The following is a 27,831-nucleotide window of genomic DNA, read 5'->3' as shown; positions in this document are numbered from 1 at the left end:
AACAAAACATCAGACACTATAACATGGCATTTGGGGGGAACCTTTTAATGACACCTTTGAATATGGATCTTTGGGGGAAGTGACCTTGGAGGGACCATCGCAGTGACATGTCCGTCCTGTCCTGGTTCTCGATCGGTTCTCGGTTGGTTGTCTGCAGCCTCTGGTGCCCCCGGAGGCCGCTCTGGATGCCTCTGCAGCAGAGGCCTAGGCGGGTCATAAACACCGCCCTGGGGACCCAGGGGCCTTACAGAAACCCCTCCAGGCAGAGGTGCCGGCTCCTTCCGGAAAGTCCAGGAGGCCTCCCTCCAGTCCAGAACTAAGGAGCCATTCTTCTTTCTCCGAAGTCTGGTCTTCTGGTGGCTCAGAGGCTCCGAGCTTTGGCTAATTAATGTTCCAGTGACAGCCGGCAGCAGCACGCGGCCTGGAGAGGGGGCAGGAAGGCGGTGCGTGGAGAGTCCGTTTCTTCTGCTCTGGCCCAGAGCTGATCTAAAGGAAACGCCTTGTCCTTTCCTCACAAGCGTTTACAGAAAACCAGCAGGCGCGCTCCCGTGCGTCAGGTCCCGCAGGAAGCCCGATGTTCAACAATGGCGTCCTCTGAGGGGGAGTGAGGTGACCAGGAGAGGACAGGTCTCTGAAAATGACCCGGAAGATACTAATTACACTTCTTTTTAAAAAGTAAAAGAAAGAAAGCTCTCTTCACATCTGTTCCCCAAGGCCCAACAGAATCTTTCTGGAGGCCAGATTTTCTGCCATGAAGGCTACTTTTCTTAGACTCAACTGCTCACTGGGCCGCTTGGGAGAGGCGTGTCAGGCTATCTTCATTTTCCCAGCAGGCCACGAGGGCATTGTCTCCATAAGAGTTTGTAAAATTTTTCCAGTGGCCAAGACTTCTGGTTCTCAAGCCACAGTGTTAATGTCACTTACGAGTCATTGAAGGGAAGGCCATCCATCCTGAAATAAGTGTCACTAGACCGTGTCACCGTGTGTGTGTGTGTGTGTGTGAAAATCCTCATATGAACGCTCTTTCTATTGTCATTCTACTGTCATGCCTGTCCCAACACAGTTTCCTTCATAGCTTGAAAATTTACTACATACTTAAAATTTAACTCATGATTGTATAAAGCCAAACTTTAAAATCTTCCCCTTCACCTTACTGTTCTATTTCCTTTATGCCTGGCCAGTGTGGCCCAGTGGTTGAGCATCAACCTACGAACCAGGAGGTCACTGTTCGATTCCTAGTCAGGGCACATGCCCAGGTTGGGGTTTGATCCCCAATAGGGGGTGTGCAGGAGGCAGCCAATCAATGATTCTCTTTCATCATTGTTTCTCCCTCCCCCTTTCTTTCTCTGAAATCAATAAAAATATATATTTAAAATAAATTAAATAAGTCTTCATTGGTAACTTACCTTAAGGGCTCGGGTCAAATGCAGCATTTGTGAAAACTCCGTATGTCCCCAGGTGGCTAAAGAACAGAAACACAAAGATGACCTGCCACATGGTGCTTAGCCCGTGACCACAGTCCAGGACATAGTTTCTCCAGACGGAGGGTTACCGCCCACCCCTGGGATTCTGCTTTAAAAGGGAAAGAAGAAACGCCAACAGGGCTATCTAGATGCCCCTTAACAGCTCCTTTCATACTCAGGTGCAGCCATTGTTGATGCCTTGGGTGCTGAATGCCTGCTACGCCCCCTACAGGGCTGAAGATTGTTCTTGGTGAGAGGAAGTCCTTACAAAATCCCTGTCTTCATACTTGACCATCACATCCCCGCAGGAGTGTTCGAGGTGTGGTGGTACTGCCCCCTACAGGCGCTTTTTAATTTTCATAATGATCAAGAGTTCTATTGACATTGCGCAGGGACAGGGATGCTGGACACAAAACAACTGTCCTACGCTCGTATGACTTTAGAGTATCTTCTCTATGCAATATTCACGCAGGTGGAAAAGTCTCCGAGCCCGGAACCTTCATCGCTTCACATATAAATAAGGTGTTTTGCGTGTGTTGCTTATTTACATCTTCTAAAATGCAACTGCCTTGGGGGATGAAGGAAGATTTTAACAGGTTTTCCAGACGTTCTGCCAATCATGCATCACTTATCCATCAGGTTGGCGATGCCTCTGGGCTTTTTGAGTCACTGTTACAATCTTCCTGTCAGTTGTCCTCTGTGGCTGTTGCCTTCCTAGTGATTCTACCCGAAGGCACCTCTGATGACCTCATGGGATCCGCCAGTGCAGTGCCCCAGCTTTAGCCTTTTATTTCTACAGTAACTCACCTTCCCTCCTATTTTTTATTTATTCTATAATTAGGGCACTTACTGATTTTTAAAACATGTGTAGTTAGGATATATTATCTGTGCATTTCGTTTTGTTGCAAGAAAGGGGTGTTATGTATAATCATTCTGACATGTTATGGCGAATTAAAAAGCCAGACTAAAAAAATGAACTCAATCATAAAACAGTTCCATCTTACCTGTGGGGGTTCAGAGGGTCTTTCCCATCATCTGAAATAAGCAAGAAGACACCCTTGATTGGTTAAAGAGGAAACAAGGTGAGGAGAAAGTTCACCCATGATGGGAGTTACTGGGGGGGCGGGGGGGGTCGGTAGGTAGACTGATTTTCAGGTGACTCATTAAAGGGACAAGCTTCCCTGAGAGGCAGGGCCTACCTGTTTTAGGCTAAATCGAACACCTGACATGTAACTCCAGAGTCCTCTCACCTCTCACCTTTCCCCTCTGCCCTTTCAGTAGCAGCCTCCCCTCCTGGGTCTGGTGCCTGCCCCTTGGTTGGTTGTGGTTGTGGTTGAGACCATTGGTTCTCAAGACCCATTTCTTTGACACTCGAGGCCCCTGCCACTCATCCCGTGTCACAATCCCTCAGCCTACACTTGGGCAAGTTAATGGCATAAAGAAACCCATCCCAATATAACAGTGGCCGTCTCCCTCCGTGGTACCGTCAGCGATCAAGGGCCTTCTGCCCTAACCTAAACCAGGAACCGTGATAGTGGGAACTTAACACACAGCAGCCATCCTATCAATGGAAGTATCTCGTGGCTAACAAAGCTTTAAAGTATCAGGCCAAGTGAAGAACAAGTATATTTATTACCAGGCATCACTGAGCCTTTAATGTGATAACGAATTTGCAGGGGGAGGGACAAAGTAGGCAGCAATGTCCTGAAATCGACCACAGAATCCTAGGAAGTTTAACATCCAGTCGGTCACATCAAGGGAAAGTCCCCCATCCTCACACATACATGTGTTTATTATTAAAGACACGGGAGGATGAGCCTGCTGGTCCCGCTCCCTGGTCCAGAGGGTTTCCTGGAAATGTCTCTAAACTAAGGAGGAACTTGGGGAAAATGCAGGAAGAGTGTGGTTCCGACGTAGCATGGAGCGTACGTCCGGGTCTCAGGAGCTCTTGCGCCTGCCTTCTGAGTTGGGTTAAGCAAGCACTGATGCTGCATGGAGAGACTGGGGGGGTGGGGGGGAGTGCTGGGCGGGGGGGGACTTTGGTTTTTAAAGAGTGTTACTTCTTGTCTGTCCCAGAGGAGAGCACTACACAGCCAGCCTCGGGGCCATGGTGGTTTTGTGACGGAGGGAGCATGGAGCAGGGACCAAGTGGTCCTGCCCTGAGCAGGGAAGGGTAGGAGCCGGGACTCCCTAATTCAGGAGGACTCCCTAACTCCAGGGGGACTCCCTAACTCAGGAGGACTCCCTAATTCAGGAGGACTCCCTAATTCCAGGAAGACTCCCTATTTCAGGAGGACTCCCTAATTCCAGGAAGACTCCCTAATTCAGGAGGACTCCCTAACTCCAGAGGGACTCCAGCAGGTGCTTTTGACAGAGACACTTCCTCACCTGGCTCTGCACAGTCTCAGCCCCTCTGATGCCCCTGGTCACTCCTGGTCACTTTCCATGAGGAGGGTGAGGAGCCCCATAAGCTTATCCAGAGAGGTTTCTGACCTTAGGGACAGGCTAGGCATTTGGGCCAGGCAGAGGAAGGATGTTCTGACCCTGAAGAAATGGTCCCTCCTCTTATCCCCAGGCCAGAGCTCTTTTTGGTGGGCAGCCTGATAAACACGTTTCCCTTACAGGGTCTCCATCCGCTCTGGTCCCTTCCCGGCTTAAATCCGGCACTAGCTCCACACATGTCCATGTGAACATCCATCTTTTCAGACCGAGGCATGAGCAGGGCGGCTCTTCCTGCCTCCAGCTTCCTTTCTCGCTTCCTCCATGGGCCTCTTGGGGCCGGACGCCCTGCACTGCCGAGCATAGCACCTCCCCAACTGCCTCACCTCTAGGTCCTTCCTGGAACTGCTTCTGCTTCTCCCATCCCCAAAATCCCTCCTATTCGTCAATGTTTAGCTGCAAAGAGCCTTTCTGAGCTACCTGGCTGGTTGGGACACCTCTGTTTTGTGTCCCTGTAGCACTCGGGCTGTAACTGTGCCTAACCCAGTCCTGCCCTTTGGTGTTAGCACGGATCTCACTTCCCTATTTCCACTCCTGGATTACACGTCCCTCCGTCCCAGGGACCAGGAGTCAGGGTCCCACCACCTAACACAGTTGGTCAGTAGATGACGGGGGCATGAAAGACTAGTGGAGGGGATGAAGGAGAGAAGCGAGACGCGATTTCATTTAGTTTTGGTGATAACGGGGGGTGGGTGTTGAAAAGTTCAGATTTCCAAGCCCATGTCCATCTCCTTACCTGAGGATCTGTGCTTTTAGAACGTTCTTTATAAAGAGAACTGAGGGCAGTCAGTTCTCAAGGTCATGTTTTCTTCTAATGCAGAGGTTCTCTCACAGGTGCTGCTGCAGCTGTGGTCCCCCGCCCGCCCCAAACCTCAGGAAAGCAGAAGCAAAGGACAGCCTCCCCCCAGTTACCTTTCTGTCGGCAACGCCTCCGGAGCAGAGCGAGGAGTGTGCCGCCCATCACCAAGCCTGTTGTGGAGGCCACTGCTCCACCCACGTACGTCAGGGCTTCCTGGACGGTCAGCGGCCCCGCTGCAAGCAAGTGCACACACACAGACTTAGGGTGCATTGCGCCAAAGACCATCCTCCCGGCGGCGCCCAGGAACCTCCCAGGAGGATCACCAGAGGCCCTGGCAGCGCTGGCAACCTGGGAGTCGTAAAACCACATTTTACCCCCAAGGCTTTAGTATCAGACGCAATTTCCAAAGCGGTCAGGGCAAGGATGGACAAAAAGGAATTAATGGCCACATGGTAGACCCAAGGAATGGAAGTCTGGGCAAATAAAATACACCCTGGGTAATTTCTGTTGCAATGAAAAATACAGTTACAGAAAAAAAAAAAAAGTCATGACAAGCTGTGGAGGAAAAAAAAGAAGAAGAAAGAAAGATGGTGGATGGAATAACCCTTAATAGCAGGTGGGGCTTCGTTAAGGAGGCCTGCGGAGTCTTTAGTTTTTAGAGGCGTGTGATAATCAAAGGTTCTCTGAGATGCATGAGGAATCTGCATATAATCACCCTCCGTCTAAAACATGTTGAAGCTTCAAGATGTATTACCTCCCCCAGATTATAAAGCAACGAGAGGATTCGGTTCATAAATCTGAGCGCTGCAGAAGGAGGGCCGGCTGCCCACACAGAGCACTGCTCCTGGCCCCTCTGCTCTGTGAAGGCAAGAAGGTTCGGCTTGATTCATTGTGAAACGCTTACCCAATGAAGGGAAAACCCCGTGACGGAAAGCGAGACCACTGCCAGACATACAGAGAAGAACCCGGATTTGGTTATTTTCCACGTCAGCGTGGCTCCTGAAACTATATGAATACGTACCTTGGCAGGTGGGCGTGGCCGCTGACCACTGGCCGTCGGGTCCGCATGCTGCCGTCGCCGAGCCATTGAGCGACTGGCCCTCCGGACAGTGGAAGGTGCAGGTGGCGCCATAGCTGAAATGGCCCCAAGGGCTGGAGCAGTTCATCAGCACCGGCTCCTCGGGGTGCAGCTCGGAGCACTGCACAGCTGCCGGACGGAACGGGGACAACAGTCATGGCGCACGAGGGGAGAGAGACCCTGGCTTCATGTAACCTGGCTGACGGTGCCAGAAGGTGAGAGCCAATAGGGAAGGTCAGGGAGGAGACGAGCCCCTCCCGGCACCCGCATCAGCCCTTCCACCATCTCACGGACCGAGACACCCGCTGGGAGGGTGCCACTCAATGAATTAGGGGGCACAGCGTGGCATCCAAGAAACTCCTGCTGAGGGATCGGGCAGCCTGGCCTATAGAACACCATTTATAAAATCTCGCTTCTCAAAGATGCTATTGCCCCGAATGTTATCGTCACTGCCGCAGACAATTAGCTGGCACGTCAGTACGTGCTGTTAGATGTCAAATAGGATGAAAATACTTCACAAGGATTCAGCATGGCTGGACTCAGGTGTGAAAGAAGTAGAGACTGCCACCCTCTTTAAACTAGTTTTCCAGAAACTTCAAGTCTTAATTTGTGGACAGGAAGCTAGCGCTCAAGACATTAAATGTAATCCAGATAAACACCAAGATGTAGCAACGCCGCAAAGGGCTGTGCTGTGCTTTGTGGGGAAGACAAAGCGGGAGAGACAGTGTTTCATGCACAGCGGCCGCCCTGCCGGGGGCCACCATGGCTGTCTTCTGATTTAGGTGCAAATCAGGGGAATATGGACCGTCTAGCTGTCCCCGCGTCACTGGACCTGAAGCTTGTGTTGCAGCGCTCACAGAGCTGGTTACACTCAGCATGCTTGCTGCTCTAACACGGTTTTGGACGCTGACGAACGTTTCCCCACGAGGTGTCTGAGCGCCAGGGCTTAGCGTGAGGCGAAAGGAAGGGGGGAGGGATGCGCTTGCCGCATGCGACTGCCACTTGGGATTGGTGTGACTTCGTGGAGGAGCGGGCACTCCAAGTGGCCGCTGGGGCTGGACAGGGTTTCGGCAGGCGGGTGCCCCGACTGGCTCGGGGCCTGAGGAATCGGCGTCTGAGGGCTGGTCCTCACTCACCTCTGCAAGCCGGGGTGGCTGCTGTCCACCGTCCCGACCGTCCGCACCGGACAGCAGCCTCTCCCCGGAGCTGGAATCCCGCTTTGCATCCGAAGTGACAGGTGCTATTCAATCCAAAGGTGGCCAGGGGGTGTTGGCAGGACATCGCTCCCTGCCCCGGGGCGACGAGGGCTGGGCAGCGCACCTCTGCAGCGGGCGCCGGCGCCGCACCTGGGAGGACATGTGTGCACTTAGAGAGCATCGCAGACGGACTGTCCTGGGGTTACTGCCTTCCCTCCTGCCATGGAGGAGGCCCAGCAATAGCTCCTAAGGCAGTTCAGGGAAGCCGGCACCATAGGCATGGAAACCAGGTGCAGAGAGAATTTGCAAGTTCAGGGAAGCCGGCATTCACCGGTATGGAAAACCGGGGGAAGAAGAGAATTTGCAAGTGCCCTTGAGGGAGAATCCTTCTAGAAGAAACTGGGAGGTCAGTGTCACTGATGTTAACTGAGCAAACCTGGGTGGGGCGGGGCTGGGAGGAGGGGGCAGGGGAAAATGGGGAGATCTGTAATATTGTCAACAATAATAAAAAGAATTTAAAGCAGGAGAGTTGGTGTGGAGATACAGGGAATGTAGTAGGAAGCCACATGTGCATGGCTTCGTCGGGAGGTGGGTGGTCCTCGGCCTGAGGGCAGCATGGAGTGTGAGGCGTGAAGGATGCCGCCGGCTTCGTCGCTAACATGGCACGCGGCAGAAAACGGGCCCTGCGCTTCAGTTCCTCCACCTCTCCTCTCTCCTGGCAAAGCAGGAGACCCGCCCACCGACCCAATAAAGCTCTTAGAGAAAGACGCCAAAATCACGGAGGACAATCTCTGCTTACGAATCAGTATATCTTAATCAAAATATAAAAAAGGTCCTGTCGCTCCTTATACACTTAGAAAGCCAGTCTGTGTTCCCTGGGCCCTGTTTCATAACAACAAGTAGGGCTTTAATAATAATAATAATAATAATAATAATAATAATAATAATAATAATAAATGTATGGCTGTTTCCCGGGAAGAGCCATGTGCTTGTTCCTATCGTGGAAGAAGCGTGCAGAGGGGCTGTCCCCGGAAGGTATGCTGTGTTACCTTGGCAGGTTGGAGGAGGTGCTGTCCATCTCCCAGACGCTGTGCACTGAACCCTGCTGGACCCCTGCAGCTTAAAGCCCCCGCGGCAGGAGAAGTGGCAGGTGGAGCCGATGTTGAAGTCTCCGCGAGTGCCCGAACAGTCCAGGCTCCCCTGCTCTGGGGTGAATAATTCTGGACACCTGATGGCTGGAGGAGCAAATGGAGAACGTCAAAACCTTCACGTTCATTCGGAAGCTTTGCTTTGCACCAATTCCTTCATTCACGGATTCAACAGGTACTTATTGAGCACCTCCTATGTCAGGTGCTTGGCTAGGCAGCCGGCATCCCACAGCAACCATGACAGGCCATCGACCACAGGGGCAGCAGGAAGGTGGGTGGGCTCACAGCGAGGGGTGGGCAGAAGTCACAAGAGTGAAGCAGTCCCACTCCAGAAGGCACAGTCTCATCCTCTTCTCTGTACACCTTCGCCTCCAGAGTCCCCAGGGCCCCCCGGGCTCCCACTGTCCTCTGCCCACAGGTGTGGTCCAGGGCCTCACCCCTGGCCTTCCTCCTGCCAAGACCGCTTCCTCTCAGACACCCTGCCACCTGTCCACACTCGGCGCACCTACCACTGCAGTGACCACCTCTGTCCTCGCCGCTTCCTCCGTTTGGATCCTGGCTGTTTCTTTATTCCACAGCTCCGGGCCCCGATAGCTCAGAGCCTCCTGGCCAAGCTCCATCAACCCTGGGAGTTCCCTGAACGGGCCTCGAGCTTCCTGCCCCTGGCTCTCGCTCACACCGCCCGCATTCCCTTCTGTTTCCCCTGAAAAACCCCACCGGTCACTGGGGTCCAGCCAAACACAGGCTCTTGGCAGCCGCTGCCGGCCACCGCTGCCGGAGGTCTTCGCCGGGCATAGCATTTCAGAGGTGGTGCCGGTTTTTTAAGCAAAGATGCTAAGCGAAATGAGGCTCCGCTGATGAAGGCATTTCTTTCAGAACAGCCTTGGGTTTAAAGAAAGGAATAGTCCCTCAGTTTGCCAGTAACCCAACATGTGTTGCTCAGTGATAATCTTGTGTGCGAGGATTTAATGGGGAGAAAGACACAGGACTCACAGAATGTGCAACTGCTGTTATTAATAAACCCAATCCCGAGGCAAATGGTTAGTCAATCAAAGGCTCATGTATTCGGCGCCTTGGCAATGCTTGTTGAGCCCCACTTGAAACGCTGCTGTGTGAATGGTGGGGCCCTCGGGGAGGTGTGGCTTGTGGGTGTTAGACCTCAATCTAGAAGGGGAGGGAAGATGACTCCTCATGGGAGCAGGTGCATCCAAACGAGTCAGGGCTGGAGGGCAAATGCAGGGAGGAGGCTGGGCCATGCAGGCAGAGCCTCGCCCCAGAGGGCCCAGGGCTCCAATGAAAGAGGAGTCTCTGTGGAACCACTCGGAAATGACCTCTTGCATCGCCCTCTGCGAGGCAGACATGACTCCCCTGTCCCTGCTCCTGCTCACAGGGTGGCCCCGCCCCTCAGAGGTGCCCTAGGACGCTGCCAACACCATGCGGACAGTGGAGACCTGGGTCAGTGCCGAGGGTTAAAAATTCATGGACTCGGGCGTGCGGGACAAGAAGAGGGGCTGTTTGCTAAGCCTTCAGAGCGAATTTGGAGAATGAGGTGGAAACACAGCTATAAAAGCCTGAGCGCAAAGTGACAGTTCTGAGCCCTCCCCCCTCCCCCCTCCCCCTCTCCCCCCTCCCCTGCCCCTCCTTAGCTGAAGCTGTTGAGCCCTCCCCCAATCCCCCCCCTTAGTTGAAGCTGCTGAGCCCTCCCCCATCCCCCCCCCCCCCCAGCTGAAGCTGCTGTCGAGGTCGGGGTTGAGTCTAGGCCCCGGGCAGGCTGGGCCCGCAGGTGGAAGGCAGATGTCTCTTCTTGTGGATGAACGGGGAGCGGGGATTTGGGAAGGAGGGGGCTTCAGAAATTACAGATTTGACAACCATGTCGGTTGCATATGTGATTTAAAACTCTAGTGAGATGATTCTCACAAGGTTTTTTTATTGTTTGGTCTGAAAACAGGATGTGGGAAGACAGAGCTCAAGATAAATGTTGATGGAATCAATGAATGAGAAATAAGTGAGTGAGTGATGTCCTAACGCTGTCACCCACGAATGCTCTGGCGTCCTAGGCGCTTGTCGTGTGTCTTTTTAACAGCAGGTGGCAGCATTTTGTGTCCTTTCACCTGCAGGACTCTTGGCCAGGGAAGAGACACACACCCCCCCCCCCTCCCCAGATGACCTTGTCCGCTCCTCTCCAAATGGAGAAACCTGCCCGTAAGGGTGTGACAGGACCTTCTAAAATGGCACGTGATGCCAGAGAGGACGACGCGGCTTTTGGGATACTAATCTAGTGCCCATTCCACAAGAAAAGAATAAATAACATCTTAGTGTTTTTCATATAATGCTAACAATGAGTTTCTATCAACACATTCTCTCATCTGACCACCAGGCACTGCTGTTTCTCAAGTTCACTTCAGTAGCCATCACTGCAGCCGGAGGGGTGGCAAAGAGCAAGTTCACAGGCGACGGCCCAGGTGTGACACCCTGCCCCTGGGGGGCAGCGTGGTGCAGTGTGGGGAACACCAGCCCTGTGGTAGGACCGGGCCTGGCTTCAGATGCTGGCACCACACTTCCTGGCGATGTGCCCTGGCCTGCCCTTTAGCCTCTCCTGGCCTCAGTGTATTCATCTCTAAGATGGGCATAAACGTAGCCGTGTGAAGACCGCTGGGTGGATTGACTGTGGTAACGCCAGTGAAGCAGCCGGCTCCGGGTACACAGCGGCAAATAGCCCCTCTGGCCTCACGATCACTGAGCAGCCAATCGGCACGGTGGTACCTTTCGAAAGTAACGCGACCTATGAATTAATAAGTCAGTACGTTTCTGCCTTAGAGTACACTGCATGCCAGATGTTTGGGGGGAAATCAAAGGCTGGCAAGATCCAGCCCCCGCCTTTGATGGTTCCACTAATTCGCTCTCAGTAGGACTGGTGCTTAAATAAATTTTATCAGTGAATGATCAGCTCAATTCAACAGGAATTTGTCACCCCCACCCCCACCCCCACTTTCACTCTGTCTAGTTGCTGCCGGGGCACAGAGATGAGGAAGGAGCAGTGCCTGCCCCGAGGACTGTATATCCGCAGAGAAGTGGGGGAGAAAGAAGCGCGCAGTAACCAGGCCCTGAGCTCCCCGAGGGGCGAGATGCAACGATGCCACCCCTGACGTCAGTTCGTCGGGCTCAGCTGTGTTCAGGAAGGGTGAACGCAGGAAGGAAGGAGTGGAGAATGCAGTAGAGAAAGGCTGTAAGGGAGGAACAGAGAACTGCGGCAAACATCGAATGCCATACTGACATGAGGACACTTTATAAAACTAAATGTTCAACTGAAGTTATCTTCCGAGAGAGAGAGAGAGAGAGAGAGAGAGAGAGAGAGAGAGAGAGAGAGAAACTGCCCTTGGTCTAGAGATCAACAGGCTTTGTGGAAAGTGTATTTCCTTTAGTTTAAGACAGTTTTACATAAATCTCATTCTATGGCTCTGCCCAAGAGAGAAGCCATAGAAAACACAGGTTGGTGATCCTACCTCCACAGGTTGGTGGGGAACCTGTCCAGCGCCCAGATAGAGTGCAGTCCAGCCTTTCGGGTCCAGATAAAGAAAACCCCTCGTTGCAGGTGAACTGGCATGTGGACTGATAGCTGGAGTCTCCCAGGGGGCCGACGCAGGCCATGGTTCCGTTCTGCGGGCTTCGCAGAGGCGTGCAGGTGATGGCTGCCAGGGTAAGAGGGGAGGAGAGGCTGTTTTAGAACTGCAACCCAAAATCTGCACGTGTGAGTGTGTGTGTGGGTGTGAGTGTGTGCGTGTGAGTGTGGGTGTGTGGATGTGAGTGTGAGTGTGTGTGAGAGTGAGTGTGAGTGTGTGAGAGTGTATGTGTGTGTGAGTATGAGTGTATGTGTGTGAATGTGAGTGTGTATGGGTGTGAAGGTGTGAGTGTGAGTGTGAGTGTATGGGTGTGAGTGGGTGTGAGTGTGAGTGTGGGTGTGTGGATGTGAGTGTGTGTGTGAGAGTGAGTGTGTGTGAGAGTGTGAGTATGTGTGTGAGAGTATGAGTGTGTGTGAGTGTGTATGGGTGTGAGTGGGTGTGAGTGTGAGTGTGTATGGGTGTGAGTGTGTGTGACTGTGTGTGTGTGAGTATGAGTGTGAATGTGTGTGGTGTGAGTGTGTGTGAGTGCGAGTGTGTGAGTGAGTGTGAGTGTGTGTGTATGAGTGTGAATGTGTGTGGGTGTGAGTGTGTGTGGGTGTGAGTGAGTGTGTATGAGTGTGAATGTGTGTGAGTATGTGTGTGTTCTTAGTACATAAGGGCAGCGTTTGGTGATTGAGAGGGAGCGGTGCTTTGTTGGAAGAGAGCAGCGTGGTCATCTTGGCGGCCCCTGGTCAGGAGCGGAAGCGGCTGCTTCCTGAGCACTTTCTTCAGAAGCTGACCTGCTGACCTTCCCCAGAAACAAGGACAGTGACCGGAAGTAGGAAAATGGCCTGAAGCACTCCCCTCCCCTTCAAGCTTCCTGTCCCAGCCAAGAGGTGGACACACTCTGGGCCCAAATCCTGGCTGTTACTCACTAGCAAGGTGTCCCTGGGAAATAAACCTTCTGAGCCTCAGTTGCTCCGTCTACGGAATGGGAAAGTAACAATCCTTGCCTTGCAGGGAATAGCAGTTATATGAAGCAAGTTCATTAAAGCATGCATGAAAACGGAATCTAAAAACCACGGGCGCACAGGGGGCACTTCATGTAAATGACCATCTGCAGCAGCTCTCCCCCAGTCTCATCCTCCAGGGCCAGCCTCCAACGACTCTACCAGCTCACTTGCAAAAGAAAGTAAATAGGATTTCCTGGGGCTTTGCCACAGTTTGTACACGTGGAGTTTGAGGTGCTGGGGACTTGCTGGGTTGGTTGAAGATCATGCTCTGTGAGCTTGGGCAAGTCACTTAACCTCTCTGAGCCTCAAAGCTTTACCTTAAAAATGTGGAGAATGGCATTCCATGGGTCTCAGGATTTTCACAAGGGTCAAGGGTGAAAACACTGTATGTGAATGTCACCAGCTGGTGAGGCTATCCCTCTGCCAGTTAGTGAGATGACCAAGTCCAAATGGAGCGTGCTGATGGGAAAGATGAAGGCTAAGAGACCGCATGCTCCGGCATCCTTCCCTGTTTGACCCGGCTGAGCAGGGGGCGCTATCGAGCAGAGGCAGGGGAGGTGCGGCTGCAAGAGGACCCTTCTCCAGCCACCGACCTGAACTGCTTAAAGTTTTGACAACATTTTTTGCACCTTTCTCTTCCCTTCATCCCTTCCCCTCTCAACTACGTTCCCCTTAATCTGATGGACTTACCAAAAAACCTATCTATTTTCTGCCACTTGAAAAGCCCATTTGCACTCAGGGTGTGTGCGTGCGTGTGTGTGCGTGTGTGTGTGTACATGCGCGCCGGTGGGGGGGGGGGGACCTGTCATCTATAAGAACAAACAGGGAGGCCTTGGCGCCAGGGAGCCCATTTCCAGCTCTTCTGTGGCCGAGCCTGTGGCAGCCAGGGTGGGCTCGGGGGTGGGCCAGCCTTGAAAAGGGAAATAGATAACAGGCTCTCAAGAAGTATTGCAACAGCTGGCAGATTGCAAGCCTGGGGTGCCTCCCTGCCCCGGGTGCCTTCCTGCCCCGCCCACACGTAGGTATTTCACTGGATGCTCAAGAGGAGAAAGTTCGGTCAGAGTAAACAAGGCACCAAAAGCAGAAGGGACTGGAGGTCACAGGAAGCCGCGGTGCATGCCAGCCTCCTTGCTGTGCCACGCCCACGCGGGACGGTGGGGCAATGAGCTGCAACCCGTGCCCCTGCCGCCCGGGGCTGCCTGGAAGGACTCTGATGACCCCTGCCCCAAAGCTGCGTGGGCTCTGTGCCACGTCCAGGCTTCCAGGAGGCCAGGACGAGAGCCGAGGCGCAAGCTCTCAGCCTCACCGGGTCTCTCCAGACACAGCTCAGACTGTGCACCCGCCCAGCTCCTGGGGCTTGTGGTGCTCGCTGTGCTGGGGGTGAAGGCCCCAGACTGTTGAGGGCATGCATTTATTCACTCATTCATTCATTCACTCACTCATTCATTCATTCACTCATTCATTCATTCACTCATTCATTCATTCACTCACTCATTTGTTTACTGTTGCGCTAACAGTGGTGTGTGTGTATGCACGTGTGCATGTGTGTGTGACCTGAACAGCAAGTGGTTTCCTCTCCATTAACACCAGATCCGCCTGCTTTCACTCAGACGTTGAAAACTTGTGCAAGGGAAAGGCAAAAGCCAACAACCAGAGTTATCTAGCATTTTACCTGTTTGATTTTATTATGAAAACTGCAGACGCATCATAAAAATGCTAATTGCCTGGAGGGAAAAGTGGATGGGGACCGTATGGAGGAATTCATACAAGAATGCTCACGGTGTGTATTGTAAGGTGGGGGCATTTGAGAGGATTTTTAATGTTTCTCTATTTTCTTATTTTCAGTAGCTTTGATAAATGAAAACATTGCTTTTGAAAAGCAGTACTTGCCATAAATATAACTAAAAATCAATTCCTTATGTGGAAAAGACAGGGGAGTGTGAAAAGCATCCGTCCGTGCTCCAGTTCCCAAACGCCTGTGATCACAGCCCGCCGTGTGCCACACGGGGCAGACACGATGGCTTTGTCTCATATCAAGTCCCACGCAGATGGGCCTGCTGAGGCTGAGTGTGCACTTTCTCATTCTGAGAACTGCATAACCTTGCGTCTACAGACGAGTTTCTTCCTCTTTCTGTCTCTCACCTTATCCTACGCTTATCTCTGCAATCTGACACAGAACTGGAAAGTGCTGCGGCCCGCAACTGTATATTCTGCCCCTCCCCGCTCCACCCTGATATGACCTGGGCCCCCGCCCCCTCCCCTCCACCATGCACCAGGAGACTCCACGCACCCTGGGGTAGGTGCCAGTGCAGCCTGGACAGCGGCCTCGGCTGCGCGTGGCCTGTGGCCTTCTCTGCAGATGCTGGTTCAGCCCAGTGAGCAGAGTTCACCTGGTGCCGGATCCCAGCCTCAAGGCCTACTGAAGGGCCTGGTAAGCTGCAGGCAGGGGCACCCCATCGCCCACCACCCAGCGTCCTGCCCTGTGCTGCCCGCCTAGCCCCTCAGGGCACCTGCGCTCCGAGTTGCCAGGTTCATGCATCTTCCAGTTTATTTCAACTTTCTGCCGCCAGACATTACCCCCTCTAGAATGTTGGTCATGCCCAAGGGTGGGAAGGGCCTCCTACCTTGGCACTCGGGGGGTGCGGCGCTCCAGGTCCCGGTGGCCAGGCACCGGAGCTCGCGTGCCCCCACCAGGAGGAAGCCTTCGGCACAGGCGAAGCTGCAGGCGGACTGGTACCTCGAGGCACCAAAGGGGTGTACGCACTTCACCCGGGCGTGGTTTGGAGCCGGAAGATCCTGGCACTGCAGAGCTAAGGGTGAGGAAGGGAGGGAGTGAGGGAGCAAGGAAACGGCAGTACACAAGTTCTCATCACTCCCCGCCCCTTGGCCCAAGTTCCTGCCTAGAACAGGGGCTTCTGAATGGGGCGCACTTAACCTGGAGAGTGAGAAAGTGTCCTGTCATCGCGAGGGGGCCGAGGAAGAGGCAGGGCCATTGTTAACTGTTTGAGCAATATGTATCCATACTTTTCAGAATATCATACCTTTGGACCCAAGAGTCTATGCTGAGTATGCCATCAACATGCATATCGAAACCTCAGTTCATAGATTGTTTAATCATGGCATTAGTTATAAGAGCAAAATATTGAAAACAAAAATATAAATGCCACTGATCAGAGGCTGAAAATGAATGATGGTGGGCCCATGGGAGGGACACGGAGGGTCACTACAAAGGGTGTATTTCCCCTTGAACAGAGATGGGAGGTGCCTGACGGTGTGATGTGAAGCGAAGAAGCAGAGCATAAGTTGCCCGCACTCCTGCAGTGTGGTCTCCGTCGTATGAAGCAGATGGTCATAGACGGAGAGAACATGTGGACGCTACAGAGGCTAGGTCTCATCTTTACAGCCGGGACAATCACTGTAGTGACCGCAGGGAGTTAGACTAGCGTGCTCCCTGACTGTCACCTGGGTGCTACTGGGAGTTGCAGCCATAGCAGTGGCAGCAGCCGTAACGGACGGTAGTAATGCCATTCATTACACTCTGCACCAGACACAGACCGGACTGTCGGGCAGGAAACACTGGGAGCTCATCGGGGGTCTGAGACACGTCTTGGAGGTGTGAGAGAATAAATACACAGCTGTCTCTTCTGGATGGCAAGAGTGGCTCCCGCGATGGCTAAGACATGAGCGCGTCCAGGGCTCCCGTGTCTTTGCCTTTCAGGCAGGGACCTGCTGTGCACCCCATGACTCTCCTGCGCCCCCCATCACGGTGCATGGCCATCTCCTCCCCCACGGCCTCTTTTTCTTTCAATTTTTTCATTGTGGTAAAATACACATAAAATAAAAGTTACCACTTACCACGTAACCATTTTTAAGTGTGCAGTTCAGTGGTATTGAGCACATTCCTACTGACCATAACCACCACCATCTCCTCAACGATTTTTGTCATCGCGAACTGAAACTCCACACCTGTCACATAGTAACTGCCCACGGCCCCTTCTCCCTGCCCCTGGCAACGGCCACTCTGCCGTGTGTCCACGACCCTGACTACGCTATGACCTCATACAAGGGGACTTTGCAGCATTTGTCCTCCTGTGGTCAGCTTCTCTTACTCAGCACAATGTCCTAGAGGTTTGTTCACGTGTGGCATATGTCAGAATTTCCTCCTTTTGAAGACTGCATAATATTCCATTGCATGTTTATGCCACATTTTGTTTATCTGTTCATCTGCTGATGGGCACGTGGGTGGCTTCCCCATTTTAACTATTATGAATAACGTGCTATGGACATGGGTGTGCAAACCTCTTTTCAAGACACTGATTTCAAACACTGCCTATTTCTAAGTCAGACTCAGGGATTGACGTAAATTGCCCAGAGCTCCCAGCACCCGCCTTTGCAAAGCGCTCAGCAGCTTTAAGCTTGCTTTACACACACTAGCTCACGACCACTGGCGAGGCAGGTAGGCCGGGCAGAGAGCAGCACCCCCATGTTACCGAAGACGCTGAGCCCCAGAGAGACCAAAGCTCATTGGCAGGAAATGACTGAACTAGACTGAATGCCTCGTCCTTTATTCTTCTGTCGTCCCATGCCCTTCCTCAGGCACCACCCCTGCCTCGTCTCCTTCACGCGTGCCCACCCACACGTGTCAATCCATGCAGCCCAACTTTCGTACAATATGCAGTGATGACCACATTGTGCCCGAGCCTGGCTTTGCTCCCATTTCCTCCCTAGGGTCCAGCACAGAAGGCTCGGCACCTAGTAGGTTCTCTGTGACTGTCTGATGAATAAATGAATGACAGTGCAGATGCTACATCAGATGCTGATGCCTTTAAGAGGCTGAGGGACACAGAGGGATGCTGCCATGTCTCCGTACCTTGACAGAGCGGGGCCGGCGCTGTCCACTGTCCCGCGTCGGTGCACCAGACTGTGTCCGCTCCGTGCAGCTCGAACCCCTCGGCACAGCGGAAGCGGCAGGTGGCGTTGTATGGCCATGCCCTCGAGGACGGGGAGCAGTCCACGCTGCCGTGGGCGGGGCGCTCCGGGGGCTCGCACACGATGGCTGGAGGGAGAGCGTCAGGTCTGCAGCTGGTCATGGAAGGTTCTTCTCAGAAGAGCCCTCCAGAGACGCTGCATCTTTCTACCCATGTTGTCAGAGTGTTCAGAGCCTCCATCCTCCCTTTCCAAAGGGAAACTGCCCAGAACACCTCCCTGGCCTCCTTGCCTGGCCACTCCCCTGCCCTTCAGGTCTCAGCCGAGACCTCACTTCCCTTAAGAACCTCTCTGCCCACCAAGGGGTCGGAGCTGCTCCCACAGCCCCCGGTCCTGCTGTTCGCGCAGGACTGTAACCCTGCCCCTCGGAGCGCAGCCCGCTGAGGTTGGAGTCTGTCCTTCAGAGCCTGGCAGTGTCGGGTAGGTCAAGGGCGCCCTTGAAGTATTTGCTGGCGTTACTTGTGGAAGAGGAAGCACAGAGCAGGCTGGACTTTTAGGGGAAAGCTTACTGCTGACTCTATTATCCAGCCCCATAAAGGGGTCCTGAGGGGCTGGGCTTCCGGACACAGGAAGCTGTCCTATGGGACCTCAGAGGCCAAGTGCAGCCCGCCGGGTCCCTGAGCGCAGTGAAGCCCGGAGACCTCGGATCTGAGAGACTGGCTTCCCCGTGCCCTTCCTCCCCGAGGCGGTTCCATCTCCAGCTGGTCCTGTGTGTCTGGGTCTTTTTCAGAGTAAAGACCACCCTCACTCTGGGCTTGGATTTCTGGTCGCCACAGAATTGGAGCATTTGCGAACCAAAGATCCTCTTGTGTTTCTCACTTTACCGAGGAGAAGAGTGAGGCTCACCAAGTTGAAGTGACTTTCTTAGAGGCTCATGTCCTACGGGCTCCTATTCAGACAGTAGCAGAGCCGGCCGTCTTCTGGGCATCCTGGGAATCACTAGCCAGTTTTAACTTCCTCCTACCCTGCCCTGCCTTGCCGCCTGGCGACCGGGGGTGAGGCTGGTGCACGGATTCAGCCCTGTGTGTCACTGCCCAGTGCTGCTCATCTGTCCAAGGCCACCTCTGTGCCCTGACAGCCTGACTCCCTGTCAAGCACAGGGCGGTGTCCCGCAGCCTGTAGGCCAGAGGGAGGGAGGGGAAAGAGAGGCAGACACTGAGGGGGACCGCATGCCCAGGCACTGACACACACCATGTAGCTGTCTGCTTCTGTAGACTTCATCCTCACACAGCCCCTCGCAAATCTGAGCTCAACCCACAGATGCGAGGCCCTGCCTCCTAGAGGCTGACCACTTGCCCAGCATCAGAGCCCAGAGGCCGTGCTGGTGGTAAGAGCCCTGATCAGCCCACTGGCCACAGCTCCTTCCTGCTGGACGGGCTGCTGCAGGGACATCCTACCCTCCCTGCTGCAGGGCTGCGGCTCACTGGCCGGGCCAGTGCAGCAAATGTGCCAGCCCCTCAATGGACAGCCGGCCAGCCTTGAATTTACAGGTGGAATCCTATGCACAGGCAGCACGGGAGGAACACAGCTGCTCATGTGCGGGGGATTCTGGGAGCTGACAGTGCCCCGCTAGAGAGAATAACCGGGGACAGAGAGAAGAGCTGATGGGGAGAGACCACTCCCACAGCTGCAGGGCAATGGTGGAAGCACTTGGAGATCTGCGGGCACAAAGCTGTAAGGTCAGGAGCCTGGGAGTGCCAGTCCTCAGGACTACAGGCTCCTCCTAGGTTCACTCCCACTTCCCTCGACCTTAGAAACCTGCCTCACCTTCCCTACTGTGTGAAATTTCTGCACCTGCTTGAGAGCTGGGAGCTGGGGGAGGGAGACTCACATTCTGTTTCTAGTAAAATCGGCCTCTTAGTCTCCTAGAGACACTCTCTTCCTACCCAGATGCCCCAGGTGCTGAGAGGAAGGGAGAGGAGAGTCAGGCTGCAGCCATACAGGCAGCTTCTCCACCGCCGGCCAGTCACCTGCACGCCCCGTGGAGGTGGGGGCAGTGGGCCTTGAACATGCCTGCTGCCTGGAGCTCACCTTCGCACACAGGGGCCGAGGCGGTCCATGCCCCCGAGGCCGTGCACCGCACCAGCTCTGGCCCCACCAGCACAGACCCCTCCTCACAGGCGAAGCTGCAGCTGGCCTGGTGCGGGGGTCCCTCTGCGCCGTGCAGGCAGCTCATGCGTCCTCGCTCCGGAGGCCTCAGGGGTGGGCACAGGGTGGCTAAAAACAACCACAGGCAGTGTGTGAGCAGCCAGAAGCCCAGGTCACTGCAGCAGCTTCCTACCTCCCCAGGTGGGGGCATCTGTCTCCCCGAGTGATGGGCATCTACCTCCCCAGGTGACGGGTGTGCAGCTGCCTCCCCAGGTGGCGGGTGTGAAGCTGCCTCCCCAGGTGGCGGGTGTGAAGCTGCCTCCCCAGGTGGTGGGTGTGCAGCTGCCTCCCCAGGTGGTGGGTGTGAAGCTGCCTCCCCAGGTGGCGGGTGTGAAGCTGCCTCCCCAGGTGGCGGGTGTGAAGCTGCCTCCCCAGGTGGTGGGTGTGAAGCTGTCTCCCCAGGTGGTGGGTGTGAAGCTGCCTCCCCAGGTGGTGGGTGTGAAGCTGCCTCCCCAGGTGGTGGGTGTGAAGCTGCCTCCCCAGGTGGTGGGTGTGAAGCTGTCTCCCCAGGTGGTGGGTGTGCAGCTGCCTCCCCAGGTGGCGGGTGTGAGCTGCCTCCCCAGGTGGCAGGTGTGAAGCTGTCTCCCCAAAAGGCAGGCAGGGTGGGGACTGGGGCTTGGAGGGCACTTTCAGTAGCTGTGTGGAAAGAGCTAGACACCCTTATTTTTCTGTTCACTTTGCAATTAACAATGGGAGACAGGCCCCTGTGTAGTGCTTTTGCCTGAGAACCCAGACTTACGCTGGCCATCTCACTGGACAGACACAAACCATGACAATCATGGTTGATGGGTGACAGCACCAACCAGAGCCCACACCCACTGCTGGCCGCGTTCTCTACCAGGCTGTGCGATAGGGAAGGCTCCTCCTCCCCTCGAAGTTCCCCTTGTCAGTGAGGGTGGGAGGAACGGGGTGCACGCACCTACACACTGTGGGGGCTTATTCGTCCAGGTTCCCGAGGCCAAGCACTCCAGCTCGCGGGGCCCGTCCAGCGTGTAGCCTTCGGCGCAGTGGAAGCTGCACCGGGAGTTGAAAGAGAAGCTGCCCAGGGGGTGGCTGCAGTCCATGAGCACACGCGGAGGGAGCTCCAGGCCCCCGCACTCCCTCACTGCGGGGACAAAATTCCAGGTTCCCATCGCAAGCTAACAACAAGCCCGGGCTTGCTGAGAGCCGGAACTGTTTGCACAATCCTCTAACCCTGCCCCCCAGGCTTCCCACCCAGCCTGGTGCTCCTGTGTGGGCTGTATCTAGGGAAATACTCACTCTTCACTCTTCGCCTTCATTTTGCTTCCCTTTAACCTTTTGAGATTTTATGACACACTAGAGGCCTGGTGCACGAATTCATGCATCAGTGGCATCCCTTGGCCTGGCCTGTGGGATCGGGCCAAAACCAGCTCTCCGACATCCCCCATGGGGTCCCAGATTGCTAGAGGGCACAGTCCAGGCCGAGGGACCTCACTGGTGCCTGATCGGGGCCAGGGAGAGATACAAGAAGTTGGCCAGCTAGGAAGGATGGTGAGAGTGCACTAGAGTGTGTCCAGCCCTTCTAGCTCAGTCCAATCGGCCAGACTCCCCGCAGCAAGCTAACCTACAGGTTGAAGTGTCTGCCCCCTGGTGGTCAGTGCACGTCAGAGTGAATGGTTGAGCAGCCTTAGCATATCATTAGCATATTATGCTTTGATTGGTTGAATGGCTGACTGGATAACTGAACACTTGGCATATTGGGCTTTTATTATATAGGATGTTCTCCCTTTGGATACAGTGTTTTTAACCCAGACTGTGTGTCTCAGGGAGCTTGAGTTGGGCAGAGGGACAAGTGGTAGAGAAAGCACAAGCCCATGACCGCAATGTGGGTAAAATGGGGCCTCACCATATTCACATTCTGGTCCGTAGAACCCAGGGTGGCAGGAGCAGGTGTAGTTCCCGATAGTCTCCACGCACTCCCCCTGCTGGCTGCAGGATGTGTCCTGGCAGGAGGCTGCAGAGACAGAGGGGTCAGAGTGTGGAGAAAAGCAGGATCCTTGCTCCAGGCCACAGCCTCTCGGGGGAGACGGCTTTGGCGAGAGGCACTGCGCCTCGGGCCCCAGGGGAGCAGCCTGTTTCCCAGAGAGGGTGCCATGTGTCTCCAGAACAGTCTGCGTTTCGTGTGGACACAGAGGGACAAAGGGAGCCACAGAGAGAAAGGTCGGCAGAAGCTCTCCGTGTGCTACCAAACAGCTTGTGGCTTTCCAGCCAGCGGCACTCAGAGCGCCATGTTCATCCGGAACCTCTGACAGATGTCACGGCACAGGGCTGGGAACCACATGGAGTCACACGTATGACCTCAAGTCCTGGCTCTGCTGCCTACCGGTGACCTTCCTGTGATCTCAGGCAAGTTCCTGCTCAGAACCCAACCTGCCCATCTCTTCCATCTTTTGCCCATTTCAAATCTATGCCCAGTACCACATGGTGAAGGAGCTGAGGAGCCACAGGAGGTGTTCCAGCCCTGCTCCCGGTCAAGGGCAGACAGTTTATGAGCAGCTGTTTCGCAGGTCTAACTAGCGGGGAATGGGCGGTGCAGGGCCGGCTGACCCGCTGGCCTCCTCACCGAGTCCGTGCCACAGGTGGCGGACGGGGAAGGGCCAGCGTCGCTTTCCCGCAGGAGGCTCTGCGAGGGCGTGTGCCCTGCACGGTAGGTGAAGGGTTACTGGTCTAACTGATGCCATCAGAGTGCTGAGAATGTTTCCATTCCTGTTTTTATTGATGAGGTCAGAGCCGGGCACGGTCTGTTGGTCCACTTTGGGTTCCTACCACAAGAGGAAACCCTGCCCTAACCGGTTTGGCTCAGCAAATAGAGAGTCAGCCTGCAGACTCAAGGGTCCCAGGTTCGATTCCATTCAAGGGCATGTACCTTGGTTGTGGGCACATCCCCAGTGGGGGGTGTGCAGGAGGCAGCTGATCAATGTTTCTCTCTCATCAATGTTTCTAACTCTTTATCCCTCTCCTTTCCTCTTTGTAAAAAATCAATAAACTATATTTAAAAAATAAAGAGGAAACCCATAGGTCACATTGAGCTCTATGTGAGGTGATCTCTATGTTTCCTCTCGACTCTGAGATGCTCTAAGTCTAGGAGCCATGCAAGGTTCTTCAGGAGTTCCCATGACAACCAGAGAGTTCGGGGACGCTGCACTGAGGCACTGGGAAGGGTTCAAAGTGAAGAGAAGGTGCAGGAGGCAGCAGTAGCTGGTAGAGGAGGCTTGGTCCTCGCCCTCCCTCCTGCTCACCTGGGCCCACCAGGGCCTCGCAGGAGCAATGCCTGCTGCCCGGTGCTCACAGAGCACACAGCTTTGTTCTGACTGTGGCTCCCCAGGCTCTCTGAGCTCTAGGGATGAGAAAACAGCCACTGTTCTGTATCTACCCCACTCCAGGGTCTCCATCCAGTTAGCAACGTCTCTACTCCTTTGGAATTCCAGTAAAGACTTTAATGACAAATCAATGACTCAATCTTCTTTTGCAAGCCTGTTCTGAGGTCTGACAAATCCTGACATTTATGGAATTATTCAAACTTAATTTCTTGTTGCAGTTTACATGTCTGTTCCTCATCTATCGCTTACAGGGAGCTGATGACTCCCTGCGCCCTTTTCACTGTGACGGTAAAATGCCCGCTCGTGGTAGTGGAGACGAAAGCCAACTGCATGCGGGTGAAGTGGTGCCAGTCAGTGATGCCCGCCAATGTTGCAGGGCACAGGGCTGGCAACACTCATGCCAGTGATGTTCGACCTCTTTCCAGTCCTGTAATTGTCTGCACCCTTTACTGGAAAAGACGGCCCAGCAGACATGGGTGCTGGAGGTTGGGAGGGGAGTGGGAGCCATGGCATATCGGAACATCCAGTGGCAGCCGCGGGGACCTCTGGGGACAGGTAAGCTCCCTGACAGCAGGGAGCCAACTGGGAGAGCAGATGCATGAGGAATATTCTGCAATGTCCGTCCTGGCCTTTGAAGACTAGCTTGTTAGCTAGTGAATTTATTTAATAGCAAATAAATTATTTATAAAATGGGATGTGACTACATGACAATGCATTTATGCATATGTTTTCCCTCAGCTGGGAGGCTTGGGTGAGGAGAGGGAGAAAGTGGAGGGAACACGCTAGACCAATGTTTGGCAAACTCATTAGTCAACAGAGCCAAATATCAACAATACAACGATTGAAATTTCTTTTGAGAGCCAAATTTTTTAAACTTAAACTATATAGGTAGGTACATTGTTATGAACTTAATTAGGGTACTCCTAAGGCTTAGAAAGAGCCACACTCAAGGGGCCAAAGAGCCGCATGTGGCTCGCGAGCCGCAGTTTGCCGACCACGGCTCTAGACTGTGTTTGCTGTTCCTATTGTTGAGGGCTTCTAGGGGGAGGTGCTTATAATCTAAAGAAATGAGAAATACACAGCACAATGTGGCATCTGTAAGATAGCTTATTAAGGGAGGAGCTTCAGAATGCCCAAGGCTCTCCTGCTCCGGGCGGTGGGCCCCTTCCCTGGGCACTCCCTCCCATGTGCCCAGGTCCCAGGGCAGGAGAGGCCCCTCGAGAGGGCAGCCACCCCAGAAAGATGGCGCCAGTCCTGGCACTGGGCACCTGGATCTGGAAAGACCAAGCTTTGGTGCATGTCTGCTTAGTCTGCAACTGGGAGAGTGAGAACCAAATATGCTCACGGGATCTCACCTTCAGTCACCTCTTTCCTGACCCCCCACCCCACCAAAGCCCACCGACCTGAAGATATGTTGTCACTGAGGGGAACCCATAAAGCGCCTGTCACCTGGGTCACGCTCTCAGATTGTCTCGTGAGAATGCAGAGCAGAGTGTGTGCGCCTATGCGGCTGAAAGGACAGCTTTGAAGTCAGCACCGGTCAAGCCGGCCCCGGCATCGGGGGCTTAGAACCCGGGGCAGGTCCCTTCATGGCTCCAGGCCTTTCCTCGTCAGCAAACGAGAGGAATGGAAGGATGCGTTGAAGAGTCTCATGAGGAATATGTGCCACCGACAGGAAATGGCCTCATGACCTAGTAACTCTGCCTGGAACACACTGATGTCCAGCAGTGTCTCTAGGGCCAGGGCCGAGATCCCTCTCAGCTCACACTCTCTCTTCCGCTAGGGCAGCGGTCGGCAAACTCTTTAGTCAACAGAGCCAAATATCAACAAACGATTGAAATTTCTTTTGAGAGCCAAATGTTTTAAACTTAAACTATATAGGTAGGTACATTGTTATGAACTTAATTAGGGTACTCCTCAGGCTTAGGAAGAGCCACACTCAAGGGGCCAGAGAGCCGCATGTGGCTCGCGAGCCGCCGTTTGCCGACCACAGCACTAGGGCACAGCGTGCAAAAGCTCTGGGCCTGTGTTGTAGAGACTACAGCTTCCTGGGCGCCTGGTCCATCAGCCACACAATGAGAAGGGTGGGCCAGATGAGAGCCAAACTCCCTTCTGGTTTCAAAAGTCCAGTTCTCTCTCATCCGGGTCGTCTATTCTCCCAGGTGCTCAGTGATGCTGCTTGATTGGCAGTCTACTCTGTGTCATGCCCCTGACTCTGACTCCACGGTACCGACCCAGTGGCTGTAGTCGCGAACCAGGGACAGCGTTTTTATTAAACACACAAGTTGGGAGTAGAGCAGACCTACCTGTGTAGCACAGCGGCCGCTTCCTCCTCCAGCACGGCTCGTCGTTCCACCTGCCGGGGGCCGAGGGGCTCTTGATGTAAATCTCCACACAGTCCTGGTTGTTCTTCTTGTTGTTGGGCTCGTGGTCGGCCCAGTTCTCAGCCTCCTCGGTGAGCGTCTTATTGGTTCCCACCCATGTCCATTTATCATTGATCTTCCGGATTCCAATCCAGTAGTAATGGCTGTAGTAAGGAATGACCTCGTTGAGGTAAGCAATTTCATCTTTATTCTGGATGGCCACGAGATCCGTGTAGTACTTCTGGCAGAATGCCCGGGAGGCATTCCACGAGTAGGCCTTGCTGCTGATATGATAGGTCCACGCTGCCACCTCTGTCTGGTTCATTAGTTCTACGGGAAGGAGAAGGAGGGCCGGTTAGTCAGTGCTTCTAGCCGTAGGGCCGTGAGCATGAGCACAGCTCTGTGGAGCTGGATAAGTTCCTGACCAGAGGACCAGTGCCCCGAACATGACTCTTTATGTCTAATCTGGTCGTTTTAGGGGAAGAGTGGTTTCCATCTTTCACTTAAAAGTGAGCATGAAGCCACAATAGAAAAATGCCCTCGTGGGGTCATAAGATACCAGAATCAGAAGGGACCTTAGAAGTCATCTAATCGCCTCCTTCTATAAGTGGAGGGGGCCTGGCAAGTCATTTGCCAAATTTACATTGAATGACACGTGAAAGGTCTGGGTGGGGGCCTCGGATCTGCAGGTCCCAGCTGCTCACGTGGAAACTAAGATGCGTCAGGCCCCGGAGCCTGCCTGCTGGCCCCGCTCATCGCCCACCGCATTTAATTTCTTAGCCAAACAGAACTCCCACTTCCCGGCCTGGGTACCTGCTCTTCCTGCTGCCCTGGGCTGCCGCCCACCTGTGCCTGCCCTCGGGCTTTCTGTGGCGCCCAGGTAGGCTTGGTGTTTCCCTCCGGCCCCCACTGCCTCCCCTCCACCTCTGCCGCCCTGTTGCTGTGTGCTGTAGTGTCTTTTTCTACGACCCGGTCCACACCTGTGGAATGTGAATCGGATGGTGGTCTCTTTGGAGCTCTGGCTCCTTTACCGCAAGCATAGAGCTTGGGCCTTACCAGGCTCGGTAAGTACTGGCTGTGAAACCCCAGCTGGGGCAGCGGCGGGTTAGATGTCAGACCTGGCTTGCAGTCGTACACTCATCCCACTGCTCGCGGCTGTTTCTCTTTGATAAATTACTTCCTCCGTCTCTGCTTACTCACTTGTGAACGTTTAAAACAGGCCGTTGAAAGAACTGTTGGTGATGTCAAATGAAATAAAGAATGTGCCCTTCGAGCGTATGAAGGGCACGCATGACGGTGCAGTGTTATCACAGCCAGCGGAGCGCAGCGAGCAGGGGCCGTTCCCGTGCGGAGAGGTGGACATCAGCAATCAGGCCTGGAAACCGCTCCCTTTCCTGTTTATAAAGTCTTCTTCCTACTCAACCTCCTCTGCTGCCGCGTGAGGCTCTTGGTGTCCCTCCCTCCCTGACACCTTTGCTGATTGTTCTGCCGTAAGACTTTGTTCTGCGATTGCCAGGGCTGCGTTATGACTTCCGCCAGCTCCAGGGAACTCGGCCTTTGTGGGCCCCTTTTTCCATAATGTTTATTAAAAACTACATTTTAGCCCAGCTGGCATGGTTCAAGTTGAGCATGGTCCTATGAACCAGGAGGTCACGGTTTGATTCCGGGTCAGGGCACATGCCTGGTTGCGGGCTCGATCCCTAGTGGGGGTGAAGGGTAGGGGATGCAGGAGGCAGCTGATCAATGATTCTCTCTCATCATTGATGTTGCTACCTCTCTCTCCCTCTCCCTTCCTCTCTGAAATCAATAAAACTATATATTTTAAAACAAACAAAAAAACCCCTATATTTTACAACTGCATTGGCATAAAGACAAATCTATTAATATTATATCCTATAACCTTTTCCTTTGACCTACTAGTACAGTGATGGCGAACCTTTTGAGCTCGGCGTGTCAGCATTTTGAAAAACCCTAACTTAACTCTGGTGCCGTGTCACATATAGAAATTTGTTGATATTTGCAACCATAGTAAAACAAAGACTTCTATTTTTGATATTTATTTCATATATTTAAATGCCATTTAACAAAGAAAAATCAAACAAAAAAATGAGTTCGCGTGTCACCTCTGACACGCGTGTCATAGGTTCGCCATCACTGTAGAAGGAAATATTTTGTAAGGAACTCGTGGGCCGGTCAGA

At 53.8% G+C, this 27,831-nt stretch overlaps 1 protein-coding gene across 4 annotated transcripts; it reads right to left on the bottom strand.

Annotated features, from left to right (window-relative positions):
- Nucleotides 1-25: 25 nt before the first annotated feature.
- SELP (selectin P) lies at nt 26-26,861 on the bottom strand. Of its 4 annotated transcripts, none has more exons than XM_081112930.1 (14): nt 25,577-26,861; nt 21,797-21,904; nt 20,849-21,034; nt 19,813-19,998; nt 17,666-17,851; nt 15,420-15,605; nt 11,687-11,872; nt 8,085-8,270; nt 6,976-7,185; nt 5,783-5,968; nt 4,875-4,994; nt 2,468-2,498; nt 1,407-1,462; nt 26-631 (listed from the first exon to the last, which is right to left on the bottom strand). In XM_081112930.1, exons 1-13 carry the CDS (start codon nt 25,956-25,958, stop codon nt 1,408-1,410), a joined length of 2,208 nt encoding a protein of 735 aa, XP_080969056.1. In that variant the 5' UTR covers nt 25,959-26,861; the 3' UTR covers nt 26-631; nt 1,407. The 4 variants fall into 4 exon arrangements, with proteins under 4 accessions (XP_080969056.1, XP_080969057.1, XP_080969058.1 ...); XM_081112931.1 differs by having other exon boundaries at nt 26-594; XM_081112932.1 differs by lacking the exon at nt 20,849-21,034 and having other exon boundaries at nt 26-652.
- Between the last annotated feature and the right edge of the window lie 970 nt (nt 26,862-27,831).

This window comes from Myotis nattereri (genome assembly GCF_964212035.1).
Source record: "Myotis nattereri genome assembly, chromosome: 18".
Taxonomy (NCBI): Eukaryota; Metazoa; Chordata; class Mammalia; order Chiroptera; family Vespertilionidae; genus Myotis; species Myotis nattereri.
This window is presented reverse-complemented; position numbering and strand designations above follow the sequence as displayed.

What these genes read in the sequence shown, in the direction of transcription:
- SELP (XM_081112930.1), bottom strand. Translation starts at nt 25,958, where the DNA reads ATGAACCAGACAGAGGTGGCAGCGTGGACCTATCATATCAGCAGCAAG. An exon ending in GAGGCGTTGCCGACAGAAAG is followed by an intron (nt 2,499 to 4,874) that starts GTAACTGGGGGG and finishes TGCTTATTTCAG; the next exon opens with ATGATGGGAAAGACCCTCTG. An exon ending in GACCCTCTGAACCCCCACAG is followed by an intron (nt 1,463 to 2,467) that starts GTAAGATGGAAC and finishes TCTGTTCTTTAG; the next exon opens with CCACCTGGGGACATACGGAG.